The sequence below is a fragment of the Tympanuchus pallidicinctus genome, unplaced genomic scaffold (assembly GCF_026119805.1).
Source record: "Tympanuchus pallidicinctus isolate F22 unplaced genomic scaffold, pur_lepc_1.0 scaffold204, whole genome shotgun sequence".
NCBI classification, from domain to species: Eukaryota; Metazoa; Chordata; class Aves; order Galliformes; family Phasianidae; genus Tympanuchus; species Tympanuchus pallidicinctus.
Window position 1 is genome coordinate 1 of NW_026294727.1, and position 24,311 is coordinate 24,311.

Here is a 24,311-nt window from a genome sequence, read left to right on the forward strand (position 1 = left end):
AATGATACAGGAGTGGTTGGGTTGGGAGGGACCCTATATAGAGGATTGTATGGAACTGTCAGGTTGGAAGGGAGCTTACAGACTACAGAGCCATAGGTTCTGTTGGGCTGCGTCGGAAGGCACCTACAGATTAGAGACACAGAACTGGTCGGGCTGTGCTGGGTTGGAAGGGTCCTTGCAGATCATAGAGCCATGGGATGGTCGGGTTGGGTTGGAAGGGTCCTTGCAGATCACAGGTCTATGGAATGGCTGGGTTGGGTTGGGTTGGAAGGGTTCTTACAGACCACAGAGCCATGGAATGGCTGGGTTGGGTTGGAAGTTACCTTAAAGATTACATCTATCTACCTTACAGATTACAAAGACACGAAATGGGTTGTGTTGGAAGGGTCCTTACAGACCACAGAGGCATGGAATGGTTATAATGTATTGTGTTGGGTTGGGTTGGAAAGGTCCTTACAGACCACAGAGGCATGGAATGGTTGTGCTGTATTGTGTTGGGTTGCATTGGAAGGGTCCTTGCAGACCACAGAGTCATGGGATGGTTGTGCTGTATTGGGTTGCATTGGAAGGGTCCTTGCAGACCACAGAGGCATGGGATGGTTGTGCTGTATTGGGTTGGGTTGCATTGGAAGGGTCCTTGCAGACCACAGAGGCATGGGATGGTTGTGCTGCATTGGGTTGGGTTTGAAGGGTCCTTGCAGACCACAGAGCCATGGGATGGTTGTGCTGCATTGGGTTGGGTTTGAAGGGTCCTTGCAGACCACAGAGCCATGGGATGGTTGTGCTGTATTGTGTTGGGTTGGAAGGGTCCTTGCAGACCACAGAGCCATGGGATGGTTGTGCTGCATTGGGTTGGGTTGTGTTGGAAAGGTCCTTACAGACCACAGAGGCGTGGAATGGTTGTGCTGTATTGGGTTGGGTTGCATTGGAAGGGTCCTTGCAGACCACAGAGCCATGGAATGGTTGTGCTGCATTGGGTTGGGTTGTGTTGGAAAGGTCCTTACAGACCACAGAGCCATGGGATGGTTGTGCGGTATTGGGTTGGGTTGCATTGGAAGGGTCCTTGCAGACCACAGAGCCATGGGATGGTGGTGCTGCATTGTGTTGGGTTGGAAGGGTCCTTGCAGACCACAGAGCCATGGGATGGTTGTGCTGCATTGTGCTGGGTTGGAAGGGTCCTTGCAGACCACAGAGCCATGGGATGGTGGTGCTGCATTGTGTTGTGTTGGAAGGGTCCTTGCAGACCACAGAGGCATGGGATGGTTATGATGTATTCTGTTGGGTTGGAAGGGTCCTTGCAGACCACAGAGCCATGGGATGGTGGTGCTGCATTGTGTTAGGTTGTGTTGGAAGGGTCCTTAAAGACCACAGAGGCATGGGATGGTGGTGCTGCATTGTGTTGTGTTGGAAGGGTCCTTGCAGACCACAGAGGCATGGGATGGTTATGATGTATTCTGTTGGGTTTGAAGGGTCCTTGCAGACCACAGAGCCATGGGATGGTGGTGCTGCATTGTGTTGGGTTGGAAGGGTCCTTGCAGACCACAGAGGCATGGGATGGTGGTGCTGCATTGTGCTGGGTTGGAAGGTTTCTACAAGCTGAGGGGCCGAGGAGGTGCGAGCAGCCCTCACCACTGCCTTCAGTGCACACTTCCACAGTTCAGGAGGAGATCCAAGTGCTTTGACACAACGAAATAACAATCCCTACAGCTGTAATTCGCTCACGCTGTGCGGTCACTTTCTACCACGTAGGGGAGTCAGGTTTCTGTGTTCTGCTCTAACGAAACGACCCACAGACCATCCCCAGTCGGAACTGAGCCATGAGGAAGGATCTCCACCTCCAACTCCTGCCTTCGCACAGCACCACTCGAAATTCAGACCAAAAAAAAACAAAAAAAAACCCCAAAGGAAAGCGAGTTCTGCCTGCTGTCGTGGGCGTCAGGAAAATTCCCCTCTCCCAGCCCCGAGCCCCAAGCCCAGAGGTAAAGAGAGCAGGACAGAGCAGAGAGCAGAGCAGACTGAGCGCCCCACACTGTACCTTGGTCTCTACCTTTATCCCCAGAACCTGCAAAACAAGACACGGGCATTGAGCGGCGGTGCCGTCCGCAGGACCAGCGGTCCCTGCGCAGCCCCCCTCCTCCCCACGCCGACACCCGGAGTGCTCCGTGCCCCCCGATGCCCACCTTGGTGCTGAAGTACTGGGAGATGTTCCTCAGGATGTCGGCCTCGACGCGGGACAGCAGCAGCTCCCTGGGAGCGTGAGCGGCCACGAACCCGTAGCACAGGATCAGGGCGCTCTTGATCTTCTCCACTTCGTGGTCACTGCGGTCCTGGTGGGGGAGATGGGATGGATCAGTGGGGGCTCTGGGGGAATCAGGGCCTCCTCCTTGTGGTTTGAGGTCTTCGTGCCCCGTTCTGTCAGCAGCAGATGTGCCCACAGCCCCATAGGACCACATTCGGACACGTCCTCGCCTGAGATATGGGTTCCTGTTTGCCACCCACAGTTGTCACTGCAGCTCTGGCATAGGATGGTTGGGTTGGAAAGGTCCTAAAGATTATAGAACCACCGAGTGGTTGAGTAAGAAGGGCCCTTAAAGATCACAGAACCACAGCACGGTTGGGTTGGAAAGGACCCCCCTCAGCCAAGTCCTGCCATGGGCTGGCTGCCCCCCCCCACCTCTGCCTGCCCAGGGCCCACCCACAGCCTGGGGCACTTCTCCCTTTTGTCCTAACAGCTGCTCCATTCCCTGAGCATCCCTGTGCCCCCTCCCCTCCCCTCCCCTCCCCTCCCCTCCCCTCCCCTCCCCTCCCCTCCCCTCGCCTCGCCTCGCCTCGCCTCTCCTCTCCTCGCCTCTCCTCTCCTCTCCTCTCCTCTCCTCTCCTCTCCTCTCCTCTCCTCTCCTCTCCTCTCCTCTCCTCTCCTCTCCTCTCCTCTCCTCTCCTCTCCCCTCATCTCCCCCACAGCCCACGTATCCCTGCATCGGGGTCCTCGGACCAAGACACGGTGCTGCCAATCTCCCTCTCTACAGTTTGGGATCCTCCAGCCCCACACCAAACACAGCACATCCAGAGCCGCCCCCCCACAGCCCTTAGGAGGCACTGGGGCCCCTCACCTTGAAAATACTGAACAGCCCCACGGATTTCTTGAAGACATCAGACCGCACAAAATCCTCCAGCTTGGCCAGCGTTTCCTCCAGGTGATTTATTGCACATATCCCGAAGCAGGAAGCGAGTCCCTGGAGGGAGCAGTGAAAACGCATTAGCAGAAAGCAATTAATTCCCAACCCCACTGACACTTGAATAGAGCCCCCCTTGATTGGTTTAATTCCCGGCAGCTGAGCCGTGCCCAGCAGAGCTCAGCGCTGGCAACCACCACCCCCCTTTGGGGACACAAGGTGACACCAGCAAGGCAGCACCATGCAGGAGAGGTCAGGCTGGAACGCCATCAGCTGTTCATGCAGCCCTCAGCAGAGCTGTGCAAAACTGGAGCAGCACGAGACAGTGTTTGCACTGCATGGAGAGGCGGCCGCGGTGCGGCGCTCCTGGTTGAGTGCGGGATCACAGTTGGGACCGTGCAAAGCTGGAGCCCAGCATCACAAATCACACAGAATCACAAGGTTGGAAACGACCTGCAAGATCATCCAGTCCAACCCCCCTCCCATTGCTATCAGTACCAGCAGCACTAAACCACATCTCGCAGCTCCTCATCCAGGCGCCTCTTGAACGCTGCCAGGGATGGCGACTCCATCACCTCCCTGTGCAGCCATTGCAGGGCCTGACCACCCTTTGAGAGAAAAAGTTTCTCCTCATGTCCAACCTAAACCTCCTCTGGTACAACTTCTGCCCGTTTCCTCGGGTCCTATTATTTGCCTGGGAGAAGAGGCCAGACCCTTTTGCACCACAACCTGCCTTCAGGAGGTTGTACAGTGCAATGAGGTCTCCCCTGAGCTCCTCTTCTCACCCTGAACATTCCCAGCTCCTTCAGCCTCTCCTCACAGCCCTGTGTTCCAGACCCCTCACCATTTCGCTGCCCTCCTTTCAACACATTCCAGGCCCTCAATGTCTTTCTTGCAGTGAGGGGCCCAAAACTGGACACAGCCCTCGAGGTGCGGCCTCACCAGTGCTGAGTAGAGGGGGATGCTCACCTCTCTGCTCCTGCTGGCCACACTATTTCTAATGCAGGCCAGGATGCCGTTGGCCCTCTTGGCCACCTGGGCACACTGTGGGCTCCTGTTCAGCCGAGCATCAACCAACACCCCCAGGTCTCTTTCCTCAGCGCTCAAAAATCCCAGCCCAACTCAAAATCCCAGCGCTCCAGCAGTGCCTGCAGGGCAGAGCAGAGGGGAGCAGCACCTCCCTGCCCTGCTGGCCGCTCTCTGGGCAACGCACCACAGGGTCCCGTTGGCTCTCTTGGCCACCAGGGCTCACTGCTGGCTCGTGGTGAACAGTAGGTCAACTGTTGGCCGACTGCTCATCAACCCTTGGGTCAACCATTGGCCAACAACTGGTCACCATTGGTCAACTGCCAGACAAACACTGGTCAACCATTGCACAACCACTGCACGGCTGCTGGTCAACCACTGGATCGACTGTTGGTTAACCATCGGATCAACCATTGGTCAAACACTGGTCGACCGCTGGTCAACTGCTGGTCAATCGTTGGTCACACACGGGTAGAACACTGGACAACCATTGGTCAGTTGCTGGTAAGACACTGGACAAACATTGGTCGAATACTTGTCAACCATTAGTCAACCTTTGGGCAAACATTGGTCAACCACTGGTCATCTATTCGTCAACTGCTGGATCAACTGTGGGGTCAACCATTGGCCATCCATTGGTCAACCATTGGTCAACCATTGCCCATCCATTGGTCAACCATTGGCCATCCATTGGTCAACTATGGTCAACCATTGGCCATCCATTGGTCAACCATTGGTCAACCATTGGTCAACCATTGGCCATCCATTGGTCAACCATTGGCCAACAACTGGTCACCATTGCCCATCCATTGGTCGAATACTTGTCAACCATTAGTCAACCTTTGGGCAAACATTGGTCAACCACTGGTCATCTATTCGTCAACTGTTGGATCAACTGTGGGGTCAACCATTGGCCATCCATTGGTCAACCATGGTCAACCATTGCCCATCCATTGGTCAACCATTGCCCATCCATTGGTCAACCATTGGCCATCCATTGGTCAACCATGGTCAACCATTGGCCAACCATTGGTCAACCATTGGTCAACCATTGGCCAACCATTGGTCAACCATTGGTCAACCATTGGTCAACCATTGGCTATCCATTGGTCAACCATTGGTCAACCATTGGCCAACCATTGGTCAACTATTGGCCCCCCATTGGTCAACCATTGACCATCCACTGGTCAACCATTGGCCATCCATTGGTCAACCATTGGCCCATCCATTGGTCAACCATTGACCATCCACTGGTCAACCACTGGTCAACCACTGGCCATCCATTGGTCAACCATTGGTCAACCACTGGCCAACCATTAGTCAACCATTGGCCATCCATTGGTCAACCATTGCCCATCCATTGGTCAACCATGGTCAACCATTGGCCATCCATTGGTCAACCATTGGCCAACCATTGGTCAACCATTGGCCAACCATTGGTCAACCATTGCCCATCCATTGGTCAACCATTGGTCAACCACTGCTCAACTGTTGGCCAATCAGAACCTGCAAGTCCTTTTTGCCCAATTGTTTTGCCACGCACCCCACTGCATCTGTGAGAAATGTGGCTCTGCAGAGCACAGCGTTGAGGAAGGACAGACAACAGCAGTGCAGCCAAGGGCCCCAGGAAGCCCCGTAGCCCCACGGGGCCACATGAGCCCCAGCCTGGGGATGCAGCAGGACCCCAAATCCCCTTCAGGCAGCAGGTGCAGGCAGAACCCCCCAGCCCCTCTCACCTCCCACTCCGCCTCCTCGTTGTACCGGGCCGTTTCCAGCAGTTCCTGCAGCTGTTTCTGGACCAACTCCTTGCTGACGCACGCCCCGAGCGTCGTCCCGATGCATTTGTACAGAAAGTTCTGGAAGGACAAAGGGGCGTTGGGGATCTGAGCCTCCAGCAAGGCCACGAGGAGCTGGGACACAGTGGGGGACAGCAGGACAGACGTCAGGACTGACTGACTGCCGCCGGATGAGCTCTTGACAAGTCGTGGGGCACAACTGACCGCACGCACTGGAAATGGGAAGAATTCCGTTTTCCAATGCGTCCACCCACCCCAATTAACGCCCTGCTATTTTAATTCTCTCCCGACACCCTTCTCCCAGCAGCAGGAAGGACGATGCTTTGGGAAGCACCATTCGCCAGGCTGGTCCCAGTGAGGACGGACCCAGCGCCGGTCCCGCATCCGTCACCTTCTCGGTGGGGAATCCGTTGTAGCCGTTCAGCTGCCGGCACATCTCTGTCCCGAAGTGGCAAATCCAAGCGTTGTCTGAAACGGCTGCCAGCGTTTCCTGGAGGAGCTGGGTCACAGAACCACAGGACGGTCAAGGTTGGGAGGTTCTAGAGCTCCCCCAACCCCATCTGGCCCCCTCCTCCCACCCCCACCCCCCAGATACCCATCAGTGCTGCTCACACCCCTCTCAGCCTTCTCTCCCCCAGCTGCACAGCCCCAAGGCTCTCAGCCCGTCCCCACCAGGAGGGGCTCCAGGCCCCCCCATCCCCACACCCTCCGCTGGGCTCTCCCAGCACTTCCCAGTCTGCCCTGAACTGGGAGCCCAGCACCGGGCAGAGCAGAGGGGAGCAGCACCTCCCTGCCCCGCTGGCTGCACTCTGGCAATGCACCACAGGGTCCTGTTGGACCTCTTGGCCACCAAGGTTCACTGCTGGCTCCTGGTCAACTGTTGGTGAACCGCTGGTCAACCATTTGACACCTGTTGGTCAACGGCTGACCAACAATTGGTCAACCGCTGGGTCAGATGTTGGTCAACCATTGGTCAACCACTGGTCAACCCTTGGGTCAACCACAGTTCAACTATTGGGTCAACCCATTAGTCAACTGCTGGTCAATCATTAACCAATCACTGCCCACCACACCTAAAGGTCCTTCTCTGAAGAGCTCCCTTCCAGCAGCTCAGCCCCAGCCTGTTCTGGTTGTGCAGTCATTCCCCACCCAAGATGGAGGCCCCTCCACCTGCCCCACGTCGAACTTCATGCTGTTTTCCTCCACCCATCACCCTTGCTGTATGTTCCCTGCTCCCAGCCCAGAAATGCACCTTTATTCCCCCTATTCCCTGGCCACGAGAAATGGCCCCAGCTCAATCCAACACCATCAGCAGAGAACCACAAGCTCCGCTCGGTTTAATTACCTCTCCGTGTCCTGTTTTAAGGCTCTCCAATTAAGCAGCAGACACACTACGGCCCCAGCCCGGTACGTGGATCCCAAGTACCAGAGCCACCCCCATTTTGCCATCCCACCTTCCCACAGCAGCGTGGAAGCACTCACCAGCAGCAGCTCCTCTTCCCACTCCTCCAGGTGCAGCGACTTATCAGTGTTCTCTAGGAAAAATCACCTTTGTGCTCTTCCAGCCCCAAAGGGTCTCGGGCAGCCCCCGACCCCCCCAAAGAAACCCCTTCCTACCCTCGATGCGCTCCACCAGCACAGGAACCCTTTTGCTCCAGAGCTGCTCCAGGGCAGGGTGGACGCTGCAGCACAACGCCTGCAGGAGCCGCAGGGCTGCTGCACCCCGACCGTCCCCGGTGTACGGCCGGGAGGACACCACCTGGAATGGGAGAATGAGATGCCTTGGGTTGGGAGGGTCCTGAAAGGTCACAGAGCCATAGAATGGCCTGGGAGAGCCCTTGAAGGTCATAGAGGTAGAGAAGGGGTTGCGAGGGTCCTTGAAGGATACAGAGGTAGAGAAGGGGTTGCGAGGGTCCTTGAACAACACAGAGGCATGGAAGAGTTGGGTTGGGAGGGTCCTGAAAGTTCACAGAACCGTAGAAGGGGTTGCGAGGGTCCTTGAAGGACACAGAGATAGAGAAGGGGTTGAGAGGGTCCTTGAACGACACAAAGGCATGGAAGAATTGGGTTGGGAGGGTCTTGAAACACAGAGGTAGAGAAGGGGTTGAGAGGGTCCTTGAAGGACACAGAGGTAGAGAAGGGGTTGAGAGGGTCCTTGAAGGACACAGAGGCATGGAAGAGTTGGGTTGGGAGGGTCCTGAAAGTTCACAGAGCCTTAGAAGGGGTTGAGAGGGTCCTTGAAGGACACAGAGGTAGAGAAGGGGTTCAGAGGGTCCTTGAAGGACACAGAGGCATGGAAGAGTTGGGTTGGCAGGGTCTTGAAAGTTCACAGAGCCACAGAATGGGTTGGGAGAGCCCTTGAAGGTCATAGAGGTAGAGAAGGGGTTGAGAGGGTCCTTGAAGGACACAGAGGCATGGAAGAGTTGGGTTGGGAGGGTCCTGAAAGTTCATAGAGCCATAGAAGGGGTTGGGAGAGCCCTTGAAGGTCATAGAGGTAGAGAAGGGGTTGTGAGGGTCCTTGAAGGACACAGAGGCATGGAAGAGTTGGGTTGGGAGGGTCCTGAAAGTTCATAGAGCCATAGAAGGGGTTGGGAAAGCCCTTGAAGGTCATAGAGGTAGAGAAGGGGTTGAGAGGGTCCTTGAAGGACACAGAGGCATGGAAGAGTTGGGTTGGGAGGGTCTTGAAAGTTCACAGAGCCATAGAAGGGGTTGGGAGAGCCCTTGAAGGTTGGTCATAGAGGTAGAGAAGGGGTTGAGAGGGTCCTTGAAGGACAAAGAGCAATAAAAAAGGTGGGGTTAGAAGGGTCACTGAAGATCAAACAAGCATGGAATCAGAGTATGACTTGGGTTGGAAGGGTCCTTAAAGATGACAAAGCCATAGAATGAGTTGGGTTGGAAAGGTCCTTAAAGGTCATAGAATCATGGAGTGACTGGGTTGAAAGGGTCATTAAAGATCAAAAAAGCATGGAGTTAGAGCATGACCTGGGTTGGAAGCATCCTTGCAGATCTGAGACCCACAGGATGGGTCGGGTTGGAAAGAATCCCTCAGCCCGATCCCTGCCGTGGGCTGGCTGCCCCCCAGCTCAGGCTACCCAGGATCCCACCCCACAGCCTCCAGGGCTGGGGCACCCACAGCTCCGGGCAGCAGTGCTGGGGCTGCACCGCCTCTGTATGAAGGATTTCCCCACGTCTGACCCCAAGCTGCCCTCTGTTGGGTCCAACACATTCCCCCACATCCCACTGCCCCCATTTGAGGTGATCCAGCCCCCACACCACGTACCAGCAACCGCGTCGTTAAGGCGTGGGGCGAAGGAAGATTTCCTACAAACAGAAGGAAAATGGCGTAAGACAGCACCCCGACCCTGAGCAGATCGACCTTTCCCGCACACCCGTACCAACCGTTGAGGTCGTACGGGATCAGGGATGCGTTCCCTCCCTCCTCTCGTTTCTTCACGGACAAATGCATGAGGCTCTTGCAGATGGGAGTCAGCGCGTTGGTGAACTGCACGGGGGTGATGAACTCCAGCAGGTACGGCCACAGCACCTGCGGGGGAGTGGGGGATGCAGAGCCCACAGCACGGCGGGACAGGAGGGGGGAGATGCCAGCTCCGGGGGTATTCAAATCCACAGCATCGTGGAATTGTTAAGGTTGGATGAGACTTCTGAGGTCCCCAACCCCAATCCAGCTCGCCACAGTCTTAAATGGACCTACAGAGTCATTAAGGTTGGAAGAGACCTGCAGGATCGTCCAGTCCAACGCCAACCCATCCCACCACGACCCTAAATAGACTCTTAGAGTCACTGAAGAGACCTCCAAGATTCTCCAGCCCACCATGAACCTCAACCCTCACCCAGCCCACCATGGCCCTCAACAGACCCATAGAGTCATCAAACTTGGGAGAAACCTCTCGAATCCCCAAGTCCAATGGTCAACTCACCCCACTGCGACCCTAAACAGAACCAGGGACTCAGTGAGGTTGGAGAAGACCACCAAGATCATCCAGCCCAACCCCAACCCAGCCCACCATGGCGCTAAGTAGAACCATACAGTCACTGATATTGGAAGAGACCTACAAGATTCTCAAGCCCAGCTCATCTCCACCGTGACCCTAAATAGAACCACGGAGTCATTAAGGTCAGAAGAGAACTCCAAGATCATCCAATCCAACCCCAACTCGCTCTACCACGACCGTAAAGGGACCCGTAGAGTCATAAACGTTGGAGAAGACCTCCAAGATCCCCAACCCCACTCCAACCCGTCCTACTCGACGTGTCCCCAAATGCCCCAACTCCCCGCTTTGAACAACCCCAGGGACGATGACCACCCCCCCCCACTTCCCCGTTCCGGTTCCTAACAAAGCATCTCAGTGGGGTTTTCTGCTTTAGTGGGGAAATATGAACGGCAGGTGGACGGTTGGGCTGGATGATCCCGGAGGTCCATTCCAGCCTGGGTGATTGCAGCGCTCAGAGGGGATGGGATGGTGACAACGGCTGCGACAGAGGAGGGGACATCGCCGCAGAGCACAGGGTGACACACTCACGTTGTTCATCCGATCGACGGTGGTGCTGAGGAGGAGGAGCGTGTTGACGCTGATGCTCCGCACGCTGTCGCTCGTGGGCTCGTCCGCGTCTGGGAGCGGCTTCTGGGGCTGCGGGGAGGGAAGGTCATCAGAACCCCAAATTGTGGATCAGAGAATCGTAAAATCGCTTAAGGGTTGGGTTGGAAGGGTCCTGAAAGGTCAGAGAATCATGAAATTGCTGAGTGATTGGGTTGGAAGGGTCCTCTTAGATTAGAGAGGCAAAGAATTGCTGTACAGTTGAGTTGGAAGGGTCCTGAAAGATCAAAGAATCATGAAATTGCTGAACGATTGGGTTGGAAGGGTCCTCTTAGATTAGAGAGGCAAAGAATTGCTGTACAGTTGAGTTGGAAGGGTCCTGAAAGGTCAGAGAATCATGAAATTGCTGAGTGATTGGGTTGGAAGGGTCCTCTTAGATTAGAGAGGCAAAGAATTGCTGTACAGTTGAGTTGGAAGGGTCCTGAAAGGTCAGAGAATCATGAAATTGCTGAGTGATTGGGTTGGAAGGGTCCTGATATATAGAGTGGCAAAGAATTGCTGTACAGTTGAGTTGGAAGGGTCCTGAAAGGTCAGAGAATCATGAAATTGCTGAGTGATTGGGTTGGAAGGGTCCTCTTAGATTAGAGAGGCAAAGAATTGCTGTACAGTTGAGTTGGAAGGGTCCTGAAAGATCAAAGAATCATGAAATTGCTGAGTGATTGGGTTGGAAGGGTCCTCTTAGATTAGAGAGTCAAAGAATTGCTGTACAGTTGAGTTGGAAGGGTCCTGAAAGGTCAGAGAATCATGAAATTGCTGAGTGATTGGGTTGGAAGGGTCCTCTTAGATTAGAGAGTCAAAGAATTGCTGTACAGTTGAGTAGGAAGGGTCCTGAAAGATCAGAGAATCATGAAATTGCTGAGTGATTGGGTTGGAAGGGTCCTCTTAGATTAGAGAGTCAAAGAATTGCTGTACAGTTGAGTTGGAAGGGTCCTGAAAGGTCAGAGAATCATGAAATTGCTGAGTGATTGGGTTGGAAGGGTCCTCTTAGATTAGAGAGGCAAAGAATTGCTGTACAGTTGAGTTGGAAGGGTCCTGAAAGATCAAAGAATCATGAAATTGCTGAGTGATTGGGTTGGAAGGGTCCTCTTAGATTAGAGAGGCAAAGAATTGCTGTACAGTTGAGTTGGAAGGGTCCTGAAAGGTCAGAGAATCATGAAATTGCTGAGTGATTGGGTTGGAAGGGTCCTCTTAGATTAGAGAGGCAAAGAATTGCTGTACAGTTGAGCTGGAAGGGTCCTGAAAGATCAGAGAATCACGAAATTGCTGAGTGATTGGGTTGGAAGGGTCCTCTTAGATTAGAGAGGCAAAGAATTGCTGTACAGTTGAGTTGGAAGGGTCCTGAAAGATCAGAGAATCATGAAATTGCTGAGTGATTGGGTTGGAAGGGTCCTGATATATTAGAGTGGCAAAGAATTGCTGTACAGTTGAGTTGGAAGGGTCCTGAAAGATCAGAGAATCATGAAATTGCTGAACGATTGGGTTGGAAGGGTCCTCTTAGATTAGAGAGTCAAAGAATTGCTGTACAGTTGAGCTGGAAGGGTCCTGAAAGATCAGAGAATCACGAAATTGCTGAGTGATTGGGTTGGAAGGGTCCTCTTAGATTAGAGAGGCAAAGAATTGCTGTACAGTTGAGTTGGAAGGGTCCTGAAAGGTCAGAGAATCATGAAATTGCTGAGTGATTGGGTTGGAAGGGTCCTCTTAGATTAGAGAGGCATAGAATTGCTGTACAGTTGAGTTGGAAGGGTCCTGAAAGATCAAAGAATCATGAAATTGCTGAGTGATTGGGTTGGAAGGGTCCTCTTAGATTAGAGAGTCAAAGAATTGCTGTACAGTTGAGCTGGAAGGGTCCTGAAAGATCAAAGAATCATGAAATTGCTGAACGATTGGGTTGGAAGGGTCCTCTTAGATTAGAGAGTCAAAGAATTGCTGTACAGTTGAGTTGGAAGGGTCCTGAAAGGTCAGAGAATCATGAAATTGCTGAGTGATTGGGTTGGAAGGGTCCTCTTAGATTAGAGAGGCAAAGAATTGCTGTACAGTTGAGTTAAAGGGTCCTGAAAGGTCAGAGCATCATAGAACTGCAGAAAGTTGGGTTGGAAGGGTCCTGAACAGTCAGAGAACTATAGGATGGGTTGGGTTGGAAGGGTCCTTATAGGTCATAGAACTGTAGGATGGGTTGGAAGGGTCCTGAAAGATCACAGAACCATTGGATGGGTTGCAAGAGTCCTTATAGATCAGAAACACAGAACTGTTTTTAATAGTTGGCCTGGACAGGTCCTGAAAGATGACAGAACTATATGATAGATCGTCTTGGGAGGGTCCTGAAAGATCAGAGTAATACAGCACGGGCTGAGTTGAAACGGTCCTGTAAGATCAGAGGATCACAGATCACATTGGATGGGTTGGGTTGTAAGAGTCTTTATAGATCAGAAATACAGAACTGCTTAACAGTTGGCATGGGCAGGTCCTTACAGATCCCAGAACTATAGGATGGGTTGGGTTGGAAGGGTCTTGAAAGATCCCAGAACTGTAAGATCAATTGGGTTGGAAAGGTCCTGAAAGATCACAGAACTATTGGTTGGGTGAGAAGGGTCCTGAGAGGTCAGAAGCATAGAGCTGTTTCACAGTTGGCTTGGATAGGTCCTGAAAGATCTCAGTGTTGGGAGGGTCCTTACAGATCAGAAACATTGAACTGCTGCATGCTTAGGATGGATGGGTCCTGAAAGATCACAGAGCTGTAGGAAGGGTTGGGTAGGAAGGGTCCTGAAAGATCATAGAACTGTAAGATCAATTGGGTTGGAAGGGTCCTGAAAGATCATAGAACTGTAAGATCAATTGGGTTGGAAGGGTCCTGAAAGATCATAGAACTGTAAGATCAATTGGGTTGGAAGGGTCCTGAAAGATGATAGAACTATTGGTTGGGTGAGAAGGGTCCTGAGAGGTCAGAAGCACAGAGCTGTTTCACAGTTGGCTTGGATAGGTCCTGAAAGATCTCAGTGTTGGGAGGGTCCTTACAGATCAGAAACATTGAACTGCTGCATGCTTAGGATGGCTGGGTCCTGAAAGATCACAGAGCTGTAGGATGGGTTGGGTTGGAAGGGTCCTGAAAGATCATAGAACTGTAAGATCAATTGGGTTGGAAGGGTCCTGAAAGATCACAGAACTATCGGTTGGGTGAGAAGGGTCCTGAGAGGTCAGAAGCACAGAGCTGTTTCACAGTTGGCTTGGATAGGTCCTGAAAGATCTCAGTGTTGGGAGGGTCCTTACAGATCAGAAACATTGGACTGCTGCATGCTTAGGATGGCTGGGTCCTGAAAGATCACAGAGCTGTAGGATGGGTTGGGTTGGAAGGGTCCTGAAAGACCCCAGAACTGTAAGATCAATTGGGTTGGAAGGGTCCTGAAAGATCATAGAACTATTGGTTGGGTGAGAAGGGTCCTGAGAGGTCAGAAGCACAGAGCTGTTTCACAGTTGGCTTGGATAGGTCCTGAAAGATCTCAGTGTTGGGAGGGTCCTTACAGATCAGAAACATTGGACTGCTGCATGCTTAGGATGGCTGGGTCCTGAAAGATCATAGAACTGTAAGATCAATTGGGTTGGAAGGGTCCTGAGAGATCATAGAACTATCGGTTGGGTGAGAAGGGTCCTGAGAGGTCAGAAGCACAGAGCTGTTTCACAGTTGGCTTGGATAGGTCCTGAAAGATCTCAGTGTTGGGAGGGTCCTTACAGATCAGAAACATTGGACTGCTGCATGCTTAGGATGGCTGGGTCCTGAAAGATCACAGAGCTGTAGGATGGGTTGGGTTGGAAGGGTCCTGAAAGATCATAGAACTGTAAGATCAATTGGGTTGGAAGGGTCCTGAGAGATCATAGAACTATCGGTTGGGTGAGAAGGGTCCTGAGAGGTCAGAAGCACAGAGCTGTTTCACAGTTGGCTTGGATAGGTCCTGAAAGATCTCAGTGTTGGGAGGGTCCTTACAGATCAGAAACATTGAACTGCTGCATGCTTAGGATGGCTGGGTCCTGAAAGATCACAGAGCTGTAGGATGGGTTGGGTTGGAAGGGTGCTGAAAGATCCCAGAACTGTAAGATCAATTGGGTTGGAAGGGTCCTGAAAGATGATAGAACTACTGGTTGGGTGAGAAGGGTCCTGAGAGGTCAGAAGCACAGAGCTGTTTCACAGTTGGCTTGGATAGGTCCTGAAAGATCTCAGAACTACAGGACGGGTTGTGTTGGGAGGGTCCTTACAGATCAGAAACATTGAACTGCTGCATGCTTAGGATGGCTGGGTCCTGAAAGATCACAGAGCTGTAGGATGGGTTGGGTTGGAAGGGTCCTGAAAGATCATAGAACTGTAAGATCAATTGGGTTGGAAGGGTCCTGGAAGATCATAGAACTATTGGCTGGGTGAGAAGGGTCCTGAGAGGTCAGAAGCACAGAGCTGTTTCACAGTTGGCTTGGATAGGTCCTGAAAGATCTCAGAACTACAGGATGGGTTGTGTTGGGAGGGTCCTTACAGATCAGAAACATTGAACTGCTGCATGCTTAGGATGGCTGGGTCCTGAAAGATCACAGAGCTGTAGGATGGGTGCGGATGGATGAGGGGCCACGAGATCCTTACCGCATCCGAGGGCAGGGCACACTGCCGCACCAGGAACTCCAGCATGGCCTCCCCACCGGGCTGCTCCAGGTAGCCGTGGTGAGCCATGGCACTGATCACCTGCACCACGGCACGCCTCACCTGCGACCACAACAAGTCACCCAGGGTTGGAATCGCGATCGAGGTCACCACGATCGCCGACTCCGACCAGCAGCCCATCCCCACCGTGCCCACACAGGGGGACCAAAGTGTCATTACTGCTGGAGAAGACCTCCGAGCCTGCCCAGTCCAACCAGCAGGCGGTGCTGGGACCGGGTGAGGAGCTCCGGGGATGAGGGAGGGGATCTGGGAACCCCCCCCCCCCCAGATTTTGGGAAACCACCTCTGCTCACCTTGTTGTTGCTGTCTTGAAGGGGAAGTTTCATGGAAGAAAGGATGAAGGGCTTTTTAATCTCCATCTGAGAGGCTGCAAAAAGGAGGACGGACGCTGCGAGGTCGGTGATGCTGAGGACACAGGTCTGCTCCCTCCTTCTTCCTCTTCCTCCTCCTCCTCCACCCAACCCCATCACCGTTTGGCACTGATGGATGCTCACAGCTCCCACTGTACTCACGGGCACTGTTGATGATCTGTCTCATGATGAGCAACGTCCCCACGCGCGTCCTCTCGCTGCTGCTCTCCAATTTCGGGAGGAGGAAGGTCAGCACTCGGTCAGGGAAGGAGCAGGCTGCAGGGATGGCAAAGGGAGCAATGGGGAATGCGATGGACTCTACCCATGGTACCGTGCCCCATGGGGGTCAGGATGCCATGGTCGACTGGGGTTGGAGCCACTCCTTGGCTCTGTGACCTGTAAGGACCTTTCCAAAACAACCGCTCCATGGCTCCATGATCTTCGAAGACCCTTCCCACCCAACTACTTCACAGCTCTGTGATCTGTAAAGCCCCTTCCAGCCAAACTATTCCATAGCTCTATAATCTGTAAGGACCCTACCAATACAAACACTCCACAGCTCTATGATCTTCAAGGACCCTTCCCACCCAACGATTCCAGGGCTCTATTATCTGTAAGGACCACTCCAACCCAACCACGCTAAGACTCCATGACCAATAAGGTCTCTTCCAACTCAACTCATTCTGTGCTTCTATGACCTTTAACAACCCTTCCAACCCAACCATCCCACGGCTGTATGATCTTTAAGGACCTTTCCAACCCAACTATTCCACAGTTCTTGGATCTTTAAGGGCTCTTCCAACCCAACTCATTCCAAGTTTCTAGGATTTGGAGGAAAGATTTGACCTCAGACTCCTGCCTAGGTTCCTGCAAGGGGTTGGTGTGCCCCAAAGGGAGCTGAGGTGGCCCCAAGCAGTGCCCCAAAGAGCTGCAGCCAGCACGGACCTCAGAACCACTTGGAGAAGACCTCCAAGATCCCTCAGTGCAGCCCCATCCCATCACGACCCTAAATAGAACTATAGAGTCAGTAAAACTGAAGGAGTCCTCCAAGGTCATCGAATCTAAGCCGATCCCAACCCTCACCGTGACCCTAAGTAACCATAGAGTCATTAAGACTGGAGAAGACCTCCAAGATCCCCCAGTCTAACTCCAATCCATCACCACCACAACCTTTAATGGAGCCACAGCGTCACTAAGGTTGGAGAAGACCTCCAAGGTCATCCAGTCCACCCAAAATCCACCTCCACCATGCCCCTATGTAGATTCTCTTAGGTTGGAGAAGACCTCCAAGATCTCCAAGCCCAACCCCAACTCATCCCCATGACAACCCTAAATAGAACCACAGAGTCACTGAGGTTGGAAGAGACCTCCAAGAACCCCCAGATCAACTCCAACCCAACCTACCGTGACCCTAAGCAGACCCATAGAAACATTAAGGTCGGAGGAGACCTCCAAGATCCACAGTCCAACCCCAAACCACTCCACCATGACTCTAAATAGAACCACAAACTCATCAAGAATGAAGAAGACCTCTGAGATCATCCACTCCAACCCAGCCCACCCCCCAATGACCCTAAATAGAACCACACACCAATTCAGAGTGCAAGAGACCTCCAAGACCCCCAGCCTATCCTACTGACCCTGTCCCCAAGTGCCGCATCTCTCTGGTTCCTGAACAGCTCTAGGGATGCTGACTCCCGCCACCACCCTGGTCAGCCAGCTCCAACACTTCAACCATCGCCCTCAGACGACGCGTTCCAAGGAGGGGGTCCCAACCACCCCCCACCATGGGTCACAACCACCCCTTACCGAGCACAGTGAAGCACCGAAGGACCTCCGTGTGGTTTTTGACAGTCAGGGGCACAGCCGGGTCGGCGGGAGTGCAGATCTGGAGGATTAATGGTGGGCTTGGGGGGGGGGTGACAGCATCCCCTGCATGGGCACCGAGCGGAGCTCCCTACCCGCCAAGCACGAGGTGGGAGCAGGGCAGCACTGCCCAGGGGGGTTGGGGGTCCATCAGGGGCCCAATGCCTTCTGCTGCGCCCCCTGCTCCCCCTTCAGAATGAGTTGACCCCCCGGTGCTACCCAAACAAGTGGTTAAAAGGTCCTTATGGGGTCCTATGGGGTCTTTACAGAGTCCTTATGGGGTTCTTACGGGGTCAGGAGGGGTTTATAGGGTCCTTATGGGGTAAGCGGGCTTTCATAGGGTCCTTTTTGGGTTCTTGTGAGGTCCTTAAGAGGTGAGGGGGTTTTATAGGGTACTTACAGGGTCCTTATGGGGCTCTTATGGGGTCAGGGAACTTTTATAGCATCCTTATGGAGTTCTTATGGAGTCAGGGGGGTTACAGGGTCCTTATGGGGTCAGCATTTGATTTGGGGGTGTAGGACATGACAGCAGGAGCCCCCAGCAGAGCCCGCTGCCCCACATCCCCCATTGCTGCCCCCCACCCCTACCTGGGGGTGCAGGGTGCCCAGCAGAGCATCCAGCTGCATATCCAGGCTGCGGCTGCCGATGTCCACAGAAGCTTCCAGGATCTGACAGAGGCTCTGGAATCAGAGTGGAGGGGGGGGAAGAACTGAGAACTCACACTTGGAAGGAGGGTCCCTCCCTCAGCGCTGCAGGAAGGGGACCAGAGCCCAGGGGGGGCGGAAGGGGGGCAGAAGGGGGACTGGCTGAAGCCCACCCCACAGCTCCCACCAGTGGGGGCAGCCACACGGCGTGGCAGATGGGACCGTGCACGGATTGAGCCCGGTGTTGGGATGGGATGATCTCAGGGCAACGAGCTCTCAGGGCATTTCCCATCGCTTCCCCCGCGGCCACGCGCAGCTCCATGCTCACCTTGGAGATGTAGAAGGACTCCGTGTGCTTCTTGTAGAGGGACAGGACGGCCGGGATCAGCTTTGGGAGCTGCTCCTCCAGCTTCTCGCCGGGCATCAGGTAGCTCATGGCTCCCAGAGCCTCCACCACCGCCAGCCGGAGCTGCGGGGGATAACGAGCGTTAATGAGGGCAGGGTGGATCCTGCAAGGCGCAGCACAAGCACAGAATCAGAGACTCCGTAACTTTGGGCCAAAAAAGATCAGCAGATCCAACCCCAGCACGACGTGGCCCCAAAGTCCAACCCCGACCCACCCTGTTGTGAGTCCTGATTAGAACCATCGAGTCATTCAGGTTGGAAGAGACCCAAAGGATCCACCAGTCCAACCCCGACCTTCCCCATCGTGAGCCCAAATAGAATCACGGAGTCGTTGAGGTTGAAAGACACCTCCAGGGTCACCCAGTCCAACCCCAAACCACCCCCATCGTGACCCTAAACAGACCAACAGAATCAGTAAGGTTGGAAAAGACCTCCAGGATCACCCGGTCCAACCCCAACCCACCCCAATGCCACCCTAAATACAACCACAGAATCGTTAAGGCTGAAGAGAACTCCAGGACCCACAGCTCCAACCCCAACCCGTCCCACCAGGACCCTAAATACAACCACAGAGTCATTAAGGTTGGAAGAGACTGCCAGGATCACCAAGTCCAGTCCCAACCCATCCCCATCGTGACCCTAAACAGAGCCATAGAGTCACTCAGGTTGGAAAAGAGCTTCTACATCCCCAAGTCCAACCCCAACCCATCCCACCGTGACCCTAAATACAACCACAGCATCATTCAAGTTGGAGGAGACTGCCAGGATCACCAAGTCCAGTCCCAACCCATCCCCATCGTGACCCTAAACAGAGCCATAGAGTCACTCAGGTTGGAAAAGAGCTTCTAGATCTCCAAGTCCAACCCCAACCTGTCCCACTGTGATCCTAAATACAACCACAGAGTCATTAAGGTTGGAAGAGACTGCCAGGATCACCAAGTCCAGTCCCAACCCATCCCCATCGTGACCCTAAACAGAGCCATAGAGTCACTCAGGTTGGAAAAGAGCTCCTAGATCCCCAAGTCCAACCCCAACCCGTCCCACTGTGACCCTAAATACAACCACAGCATCATTCAAGTTGGAAGAGATCTTCAAGATCATCCACTCCAACCCCAATCCACCCACACCATGACCCTAAACAGAAGCACAGAGCCATCAATGTGGGAAAAGAGCTTCTAGATCCCCAAGTCCAACCCCAACCCATCCCACCACGACCCTGAACAGGACCACAGAGTCATTAAGGTTGGAAGAGACTGCCAGGATCACCAAGTCCAGTCCCAACCCATCCCCATCGTGACCCTAAACAGAGCCATGGAGTCACTCAGGTTGGAAAAGAGCTTCTAGATCCCCAAGTCCAACCCCAAACCATCCCACCGTGACCCTAAATACAACCACAGCATCATTCAAGTTGGAGAAGATCTCCAAGATCATCCACTCCAACCCCAATCCACCCACACCACGACCCTAAACAGAAGCACAGAGCATCAACGTGGGAAAAGAGCTTCTAGATCCCCAAGTCCAACCCCAACCCGTCCCACCGTGACCCTAAATATAACCACAGCATCATTCAAGTTGGAAGAGATCTCCAATATCATCCACTCCAACCCCAATCCACCCACACCACGACCCTAAACAGAAGCACAGAGCCATCAACGTGGGAAAAGAGCTTCTAGATCCCCAAGTCCAACCCCAACCCATCCCACCGTGACCCTAAATACAACCACAGAGTCATTAAGGTTGGAAGAGACTGCCAGGATCACCAAGTCCAGTCCCAACCCATCCCCATTGTGACCCTAAACAGAGCCATAGAGTCACTCAGCTTGGAAAAGAGCTTCTAGATCCCCAAGTCCAACCCCAACCCATCCCACTGTGACCCTAAATACAACCACAGCATCATTCAAGTTGGAGAAGATCTCCAAGATCATCCACTCCAACCCCAATCCACCCACACCACGACCCTAAACAGAAGCACAGAGCCATCAACGTGGGAAAAGAGCTTCTAGAGCCCCAAGTCCAACCCCAATCCATCCCACCATGACCCTAAATAGAACCACAGAGTCATTAAGGTTGGAAGAGACTGCCAGGATCACCAAGTCCAGTCCCAACCCATCCCCATTGTGACCCTAAACAGAGCCATAGAGTCACTCAGGTTGGAAAAGAGCTTCTAGATCCCCAAGTCCAACCCCAACCCATCCCACCGTGACCCTAAATACAACCACAGCATCATTCAAGTTGGAGAAGATCTCCAAGATCATCCACTCCAAACCCAATCCACCCACATCATGACCCTAAACAGAAGCACAGAGCATCAACGTGGGAAAAGAGCTTCTAGATCTCCAAGTCCAACCCCAACCCGTCCCACTGTGACCCTAAATACAACCACAGCATCATTCAAGTTGGAAGAGACTGCCAGGATCACCAAGTCCAGTCCCAACCCATCCCCATCGTGACCCTAAACAGAGCCATAGAGTCACTCAGGTTGGAAAAAAGCTTCTAGATCCCCAAGTCCAACCCCAACCCGTCCCACTGTGACCCTAAACAGACCCGCAGAGTCATTCCGGTTGGAAGAGATCTCCAAGAGCCCCAACTCAATACCAACCCATCCCTACTGACCCACATTTCTGCAACACCTCCGGGGACGGTGATCCCACCACCCCGTGCGCAGCCCATGCCAGCACCCAACTGCTGTTCTGGGGGCGAAATGGTCCCTAATTTCTCTCCTTGGCCCACACCTTGGGCTCCCGGTGCTGCAGCCAGCTGTTGAAGAGCACCTCGTAGGCGCTGAAGATCTCGTTGCAGAAGGTGTCCTTCCTGACCGTGGGGTCGGGGGCCTGGTCCAGGTTGGCCACGTATTCCTGGATGCTCTCGCTGAAGTGCTGCAGGGCTGCAAAGCAGAGCGTGGGCTCAGGTCAGTCCTCGGGTCCCTCGAGGGGCAGTGGGTGTTGGGTGGGTTGGGTGCTTAAAGGTCACAGAACTGGGGAATGGTTGGGTTGGAAGGGTCCTGAAAGATCACAGAACTATCGGTTGGGTGAGAAGGGTCCTGAGAGGTCAGAAGCACAGAGCTGTTTCACAGTTGGCTTGGATAGGTCCTGAAAGATCTCAGTGTTGGGAGGGTCCTTACAGATCAGAAACATTGGACTGCTGCATGCTTAGGATGGCTGGGTCCTGAAAGATCACAGAGCTGTAGGAAGGGTTGGGTTGGAAGGGTCCTGAAAGATGATAGAACTATTGGTTGGGTGAGAAGGGTCCTGAGAGGTCAGAAGCACAGAGCTGTTTCACAGTTGGCTTGGATAGGTCCTGAAAGATCTCAGTGTTGGGAGGGTCCTTACAGATCAGAAACATTGAACTGCTGCATGCTTAGGATGGATGGGTCCTGAAAGATCACAGAGCTGTAGGATGGGTTGGGTTGGAAGGGTGCTGAAAGATCATAGAACTGTAAGATCAATTGGGTTGGAAAGGTCCTGAAAGATCATAGAACTATTGGTTGGGTGAGAAGGGCCCTGAGAGGTCAGAAGCACAGAGCTGTTTCACAGTTGGCTTGGATAGGTCCTGAAAGATCTCAGTGTTGGGAGGGTCCTTACAGATCAGAAACATTGGACTGCTGCATGCTTAGGTTGGCTGGGTCCTGAAAGATCACAGAGCTGTAGGAAGGGTTGGGTTGGAAGGGTCCTGAAAGATCATAGAACTGTAAGATCAATTGGGTTGGAAGGGTCCTGAAAGATCATAGAACTGTAAGATCAATTGGGTTGGAAGGGTCCTGAAAGATCATAGAACTATCGGTTAGGTGAGAAGGGCCCTGAGAGGTCAGAAGCACAGAGCTGTTTCACAGTTGGCTTGGATAGGTCCTGAAAGATCTCAGTGTTGGGAGGGTCCTTACAGATCAGAAACATTGGACTGCTGCATGCTTAGGATGGCTGGGTCCTGAAAGATCACAGAGCTGTAGGATGGGTTGGGTTGGAAGGGTGCTGAAAGATCATAGAACTGTAAGATCAATTGGGTTGGAAAGGTCCTGAAAGATCATAGAACTATTGGTTGGGTGAGAAGGGCCCTGAGAGGTCAGAAGCACAGAGCTGTTTCACAGTTGGCTTGGATAGGTCCTGAAAGATCTCAGTGTTGGGAGGGTCCTTACAGATCAGAAACATTGGACTGCTGCATGCTTAGGTTGGCTGGGTCCTGAAAGATCACAGAGCTGTAGGAAGGGTTGGGTTGGAAGGGTCCTGAAAGATCATAGAACTGTAAGATCAATTGGGTTGGAAGGGTCCTGAAAGATCATAGAACTGTAAGATCAATTGGGTTGGAAGGGTCCTGAAAGATCATAGAACTGTAAGATCAATTGGGTTGGAAAGGTCCTGAAAGATGATAGAACTATTGGTTGGGTGAGAAGGGTCCTGAGAGGTCAGAAGCACAGAGCTGTTTCACAGTTGGCTTGGATAGGTCCTGAAAGATCTCAGAATTACAGGACGGGTTGTGTTGGGAGGGTCCTGAAAGGTTACAGAGCTGTGGAATGGTTGGGTTGGAGGGGTCCTTAAAAATCACAGAACCACAGAAGGGACGGATTGGAAGGATCCTTAAAGATCACAGAACCATGGGATGGTTGGGTTGGAAGGGTCCTGAGAGATCACAGAACCATGGGATGGGTGGGTTGGAAGGGTCCTGAAAGATCACAGAACCATGGGACGGGTGGGTTGGAAAGTTTCCGAAAGGTCATGAAAGCACTGAATGGTCTGGGAGGGTCCTTGAAGGTCATACAGCCGTGGGATAACAGAACAGGTTGGATTGGAAAGGTCCTTAAAGATCAAAGAACTGCAAGAGTGGGTTGGGGTGGATATTTTGCTCCCTTACTGCCAAGTGCACAGCTGGGCTTCTCCAGCTGCGGTTTCCTCTGCCCCACAACAGCTCCCTGGGTGCTGCCCCACCGGGTTCTGATGCCCCACAGCACTCAGGCTCCTCCTCTTTGCTGGCTGCCTCCCAGCCACCAGAGTGGGGCTACAGCAGAGGATGGGGTGCTGGTATAGGGGTGGAGGTACAGGGGGAACGGCCTGAACCCAAAAGTGGGGAGATTTGGGGTCAGACGTGGGGAAATCCTTCACCCAGAGGCGGTGCAGCCCCAGCACTGCTGCCCCGAGCTGTGGGTGCCCCAGGCTGGAGGTGCCCCAGGCTGGGGGTGGGACCTTGGGCAGCCTGAGCTGGGGGGCAGCCAGCCCACGGCAGGGATGGGGCTGGGGAGTCCTTCCAACCCAACTGTGTTGTGGTTGTGTGATCTGTAAGGACCCTTCCAACCCAACCACTCTGTGGTTGTGTGATCTGTAAGGACCCTTCCAACCCAACCATTCTGTGGTTGTGTGATCTGTAAGGACCCTTCCAACCCAACCGTTCTGTGGTTGTGTGATCTGTAAGGACCCTTCCAACACAACCATTCTGTGGTTGTGTGATCTGTAAGGACCCTTCCAACACAACCGTTCTGTGCTTGTGTGATCTGTAAGGACCCTTCCAACCCAACCATTCTTTGGTTGTGTGATCTGTAAGGACCCTTCCAACCCAACCATTCTGTGGTTGTGTGATCTGTAAGGACCCTTCCAACCCAACCGTGCTGTGGTTGTGTGATCTGTAAGGACCCTTCCGACCCAACCGTGCTGTGGTTGTGTGATCTGTAAGGACCCTTCCAACCCAACCGTGCTGTGGTTGTGTGATCTGTAAGGACCCTTCCAACCCAACCCATTCTAACACTGCACGACTCC

At 53.3% G+C, this 24,311-nt stretch overlaps 1 protein-coding gene and 4 long non-coding RNA genes across 7 annotated transcripts in view; 4 read left to right on the top strand and 1 right to left on the bottom strand.

Moving 5' to 3' along the window:
* Window positions 1-49: 49 nt before the first annotated feature.
* Window positions 50-24,311, bottom strand: part of LOC128081283 (maestro heat-like repeat-containing protein family member 1) — a 29,551-nt gene continuing 5,289 nt past the window's right edge. Inside the window, exons 5-22 of one of the 2 annotated variants that reach the window (XM_052684359.1) lie at window positions 21,306-21,457; window positions 18,497-18,637; window positions 18,112-18,204; window positions 17,467-17,545; window positions 15,820-15,933; window positions 15,601-15,674; window positions 15,230-15,349; window positions 10,537-10,644; window positions 9,395-9,539; window positions 9,276-9,316; window positions 7,613-7,754; window positions 7,478-7,530; window positions 6,387-6,494; window positions 5,936-6,055; window positions 3,111-3,233; window positions 2,181-2,327; window positions 2,036-2,062; window positions 50-123 (exon numbers count right to left, since the gene is read on the bottom strand). In XM_052684359.1, the coding sequence (XP_052540319.1) occupies window positions 76-123; window positions 2,036-2,062; window positions 2,181-2,327; window positions 3,111-3,233; window positions 5,936-6,055; window positions 6,387-6,494; window positions 7,478-7,530; window positions 7,613-7,754; window positions 9,276-9,316; window positions 9,395-9,539; window positions 10,537-10,644; window positions 15,230-15,349; window positions 15,601-15,674; window positions 15,820-15,933; window positions 17,467-17,545; window positions 18,112-18,204; window positions 18,497-18,637; window positions 21,306-21,457 (1,835 nt within the window). In that variant the 3' untranslated portion in view covers window positions 50-75. The remainder of the gene's footprint in view (window positions 124-2,035; window positions 2,063-2,180; window positions 2,328-3,110; window positions 3,234-5,935; window positions 6,056-6,386; window positions 6,495-7,477; window positions 7,531-7,612; window positions 7,755-9,275; window positions 9,317-9,394; window positions 9,540-10,536; window positions 10,645-15,229; window positions 15,350-15,600; window positions 15,675-15,819; window positions 15,934-17,466; window positions 17,546-18,111; window positions 18,205-18,496; window positions 18,638-21,305; window positions 21,458-24,311) is intronic. The other variant, XM_052684358.1, reaches the window with a different exon arrangement.
* Window positions 491-1,084, top strand: LOC128081290 (uncharacterized). Its single transcript, XR_008207134.1, has 3 exons — window positions 491-570; window positions 871-933; window positions 997-1,084. It is a non-coding gene; the product is annotated as an uncharacterized LOC128081290 (long non-coding RNA).
* LOC128081288 (uncharacterized) lies at window positions 7,755-8,698 on the top strand. Its single transcript, XR_008207131.1, has 4 exons — window positions 7,755-7,848; window positions 8,088-8,247; window positions 8,369-8,480; window positions 8,602-8,698. It is a non-coding gene; the product is annotated as an uncharacterized LOC128081288 (long non-coding RNA).
* LOC128081289 (uncharacterized) lies at window positions 11,106-12,894 on the top strand. Of its 2 annotated transcripts, none has more exons than XR_008207133.1 (3): window positions 11,106-11,344; window positions 11,447-11,548; window positions 12,803-12,894. It is a non-coding gene; the product is annotated as an uncharacterized LOC128081289 (long non-coding RNA). The 2 variants fall into 2 exon arrangements; XR_008207132.1 differs by lacking the exon at window positions 12,803-12,894 and adding an exon at window positions 11,957-12,015.
* LOC128081287 (uncharacterized) lies at window positions 13,014-23,243 on the top strand. The gene is made up of 3 exons (XR_008207130.1): window positions 13,014-13,248; window positions 14,805-15,117; window positions 22,694-23,243. It is a non-coding gene; the product is annotated as an uncharacterized LOC128081287 (long non-coding RNA).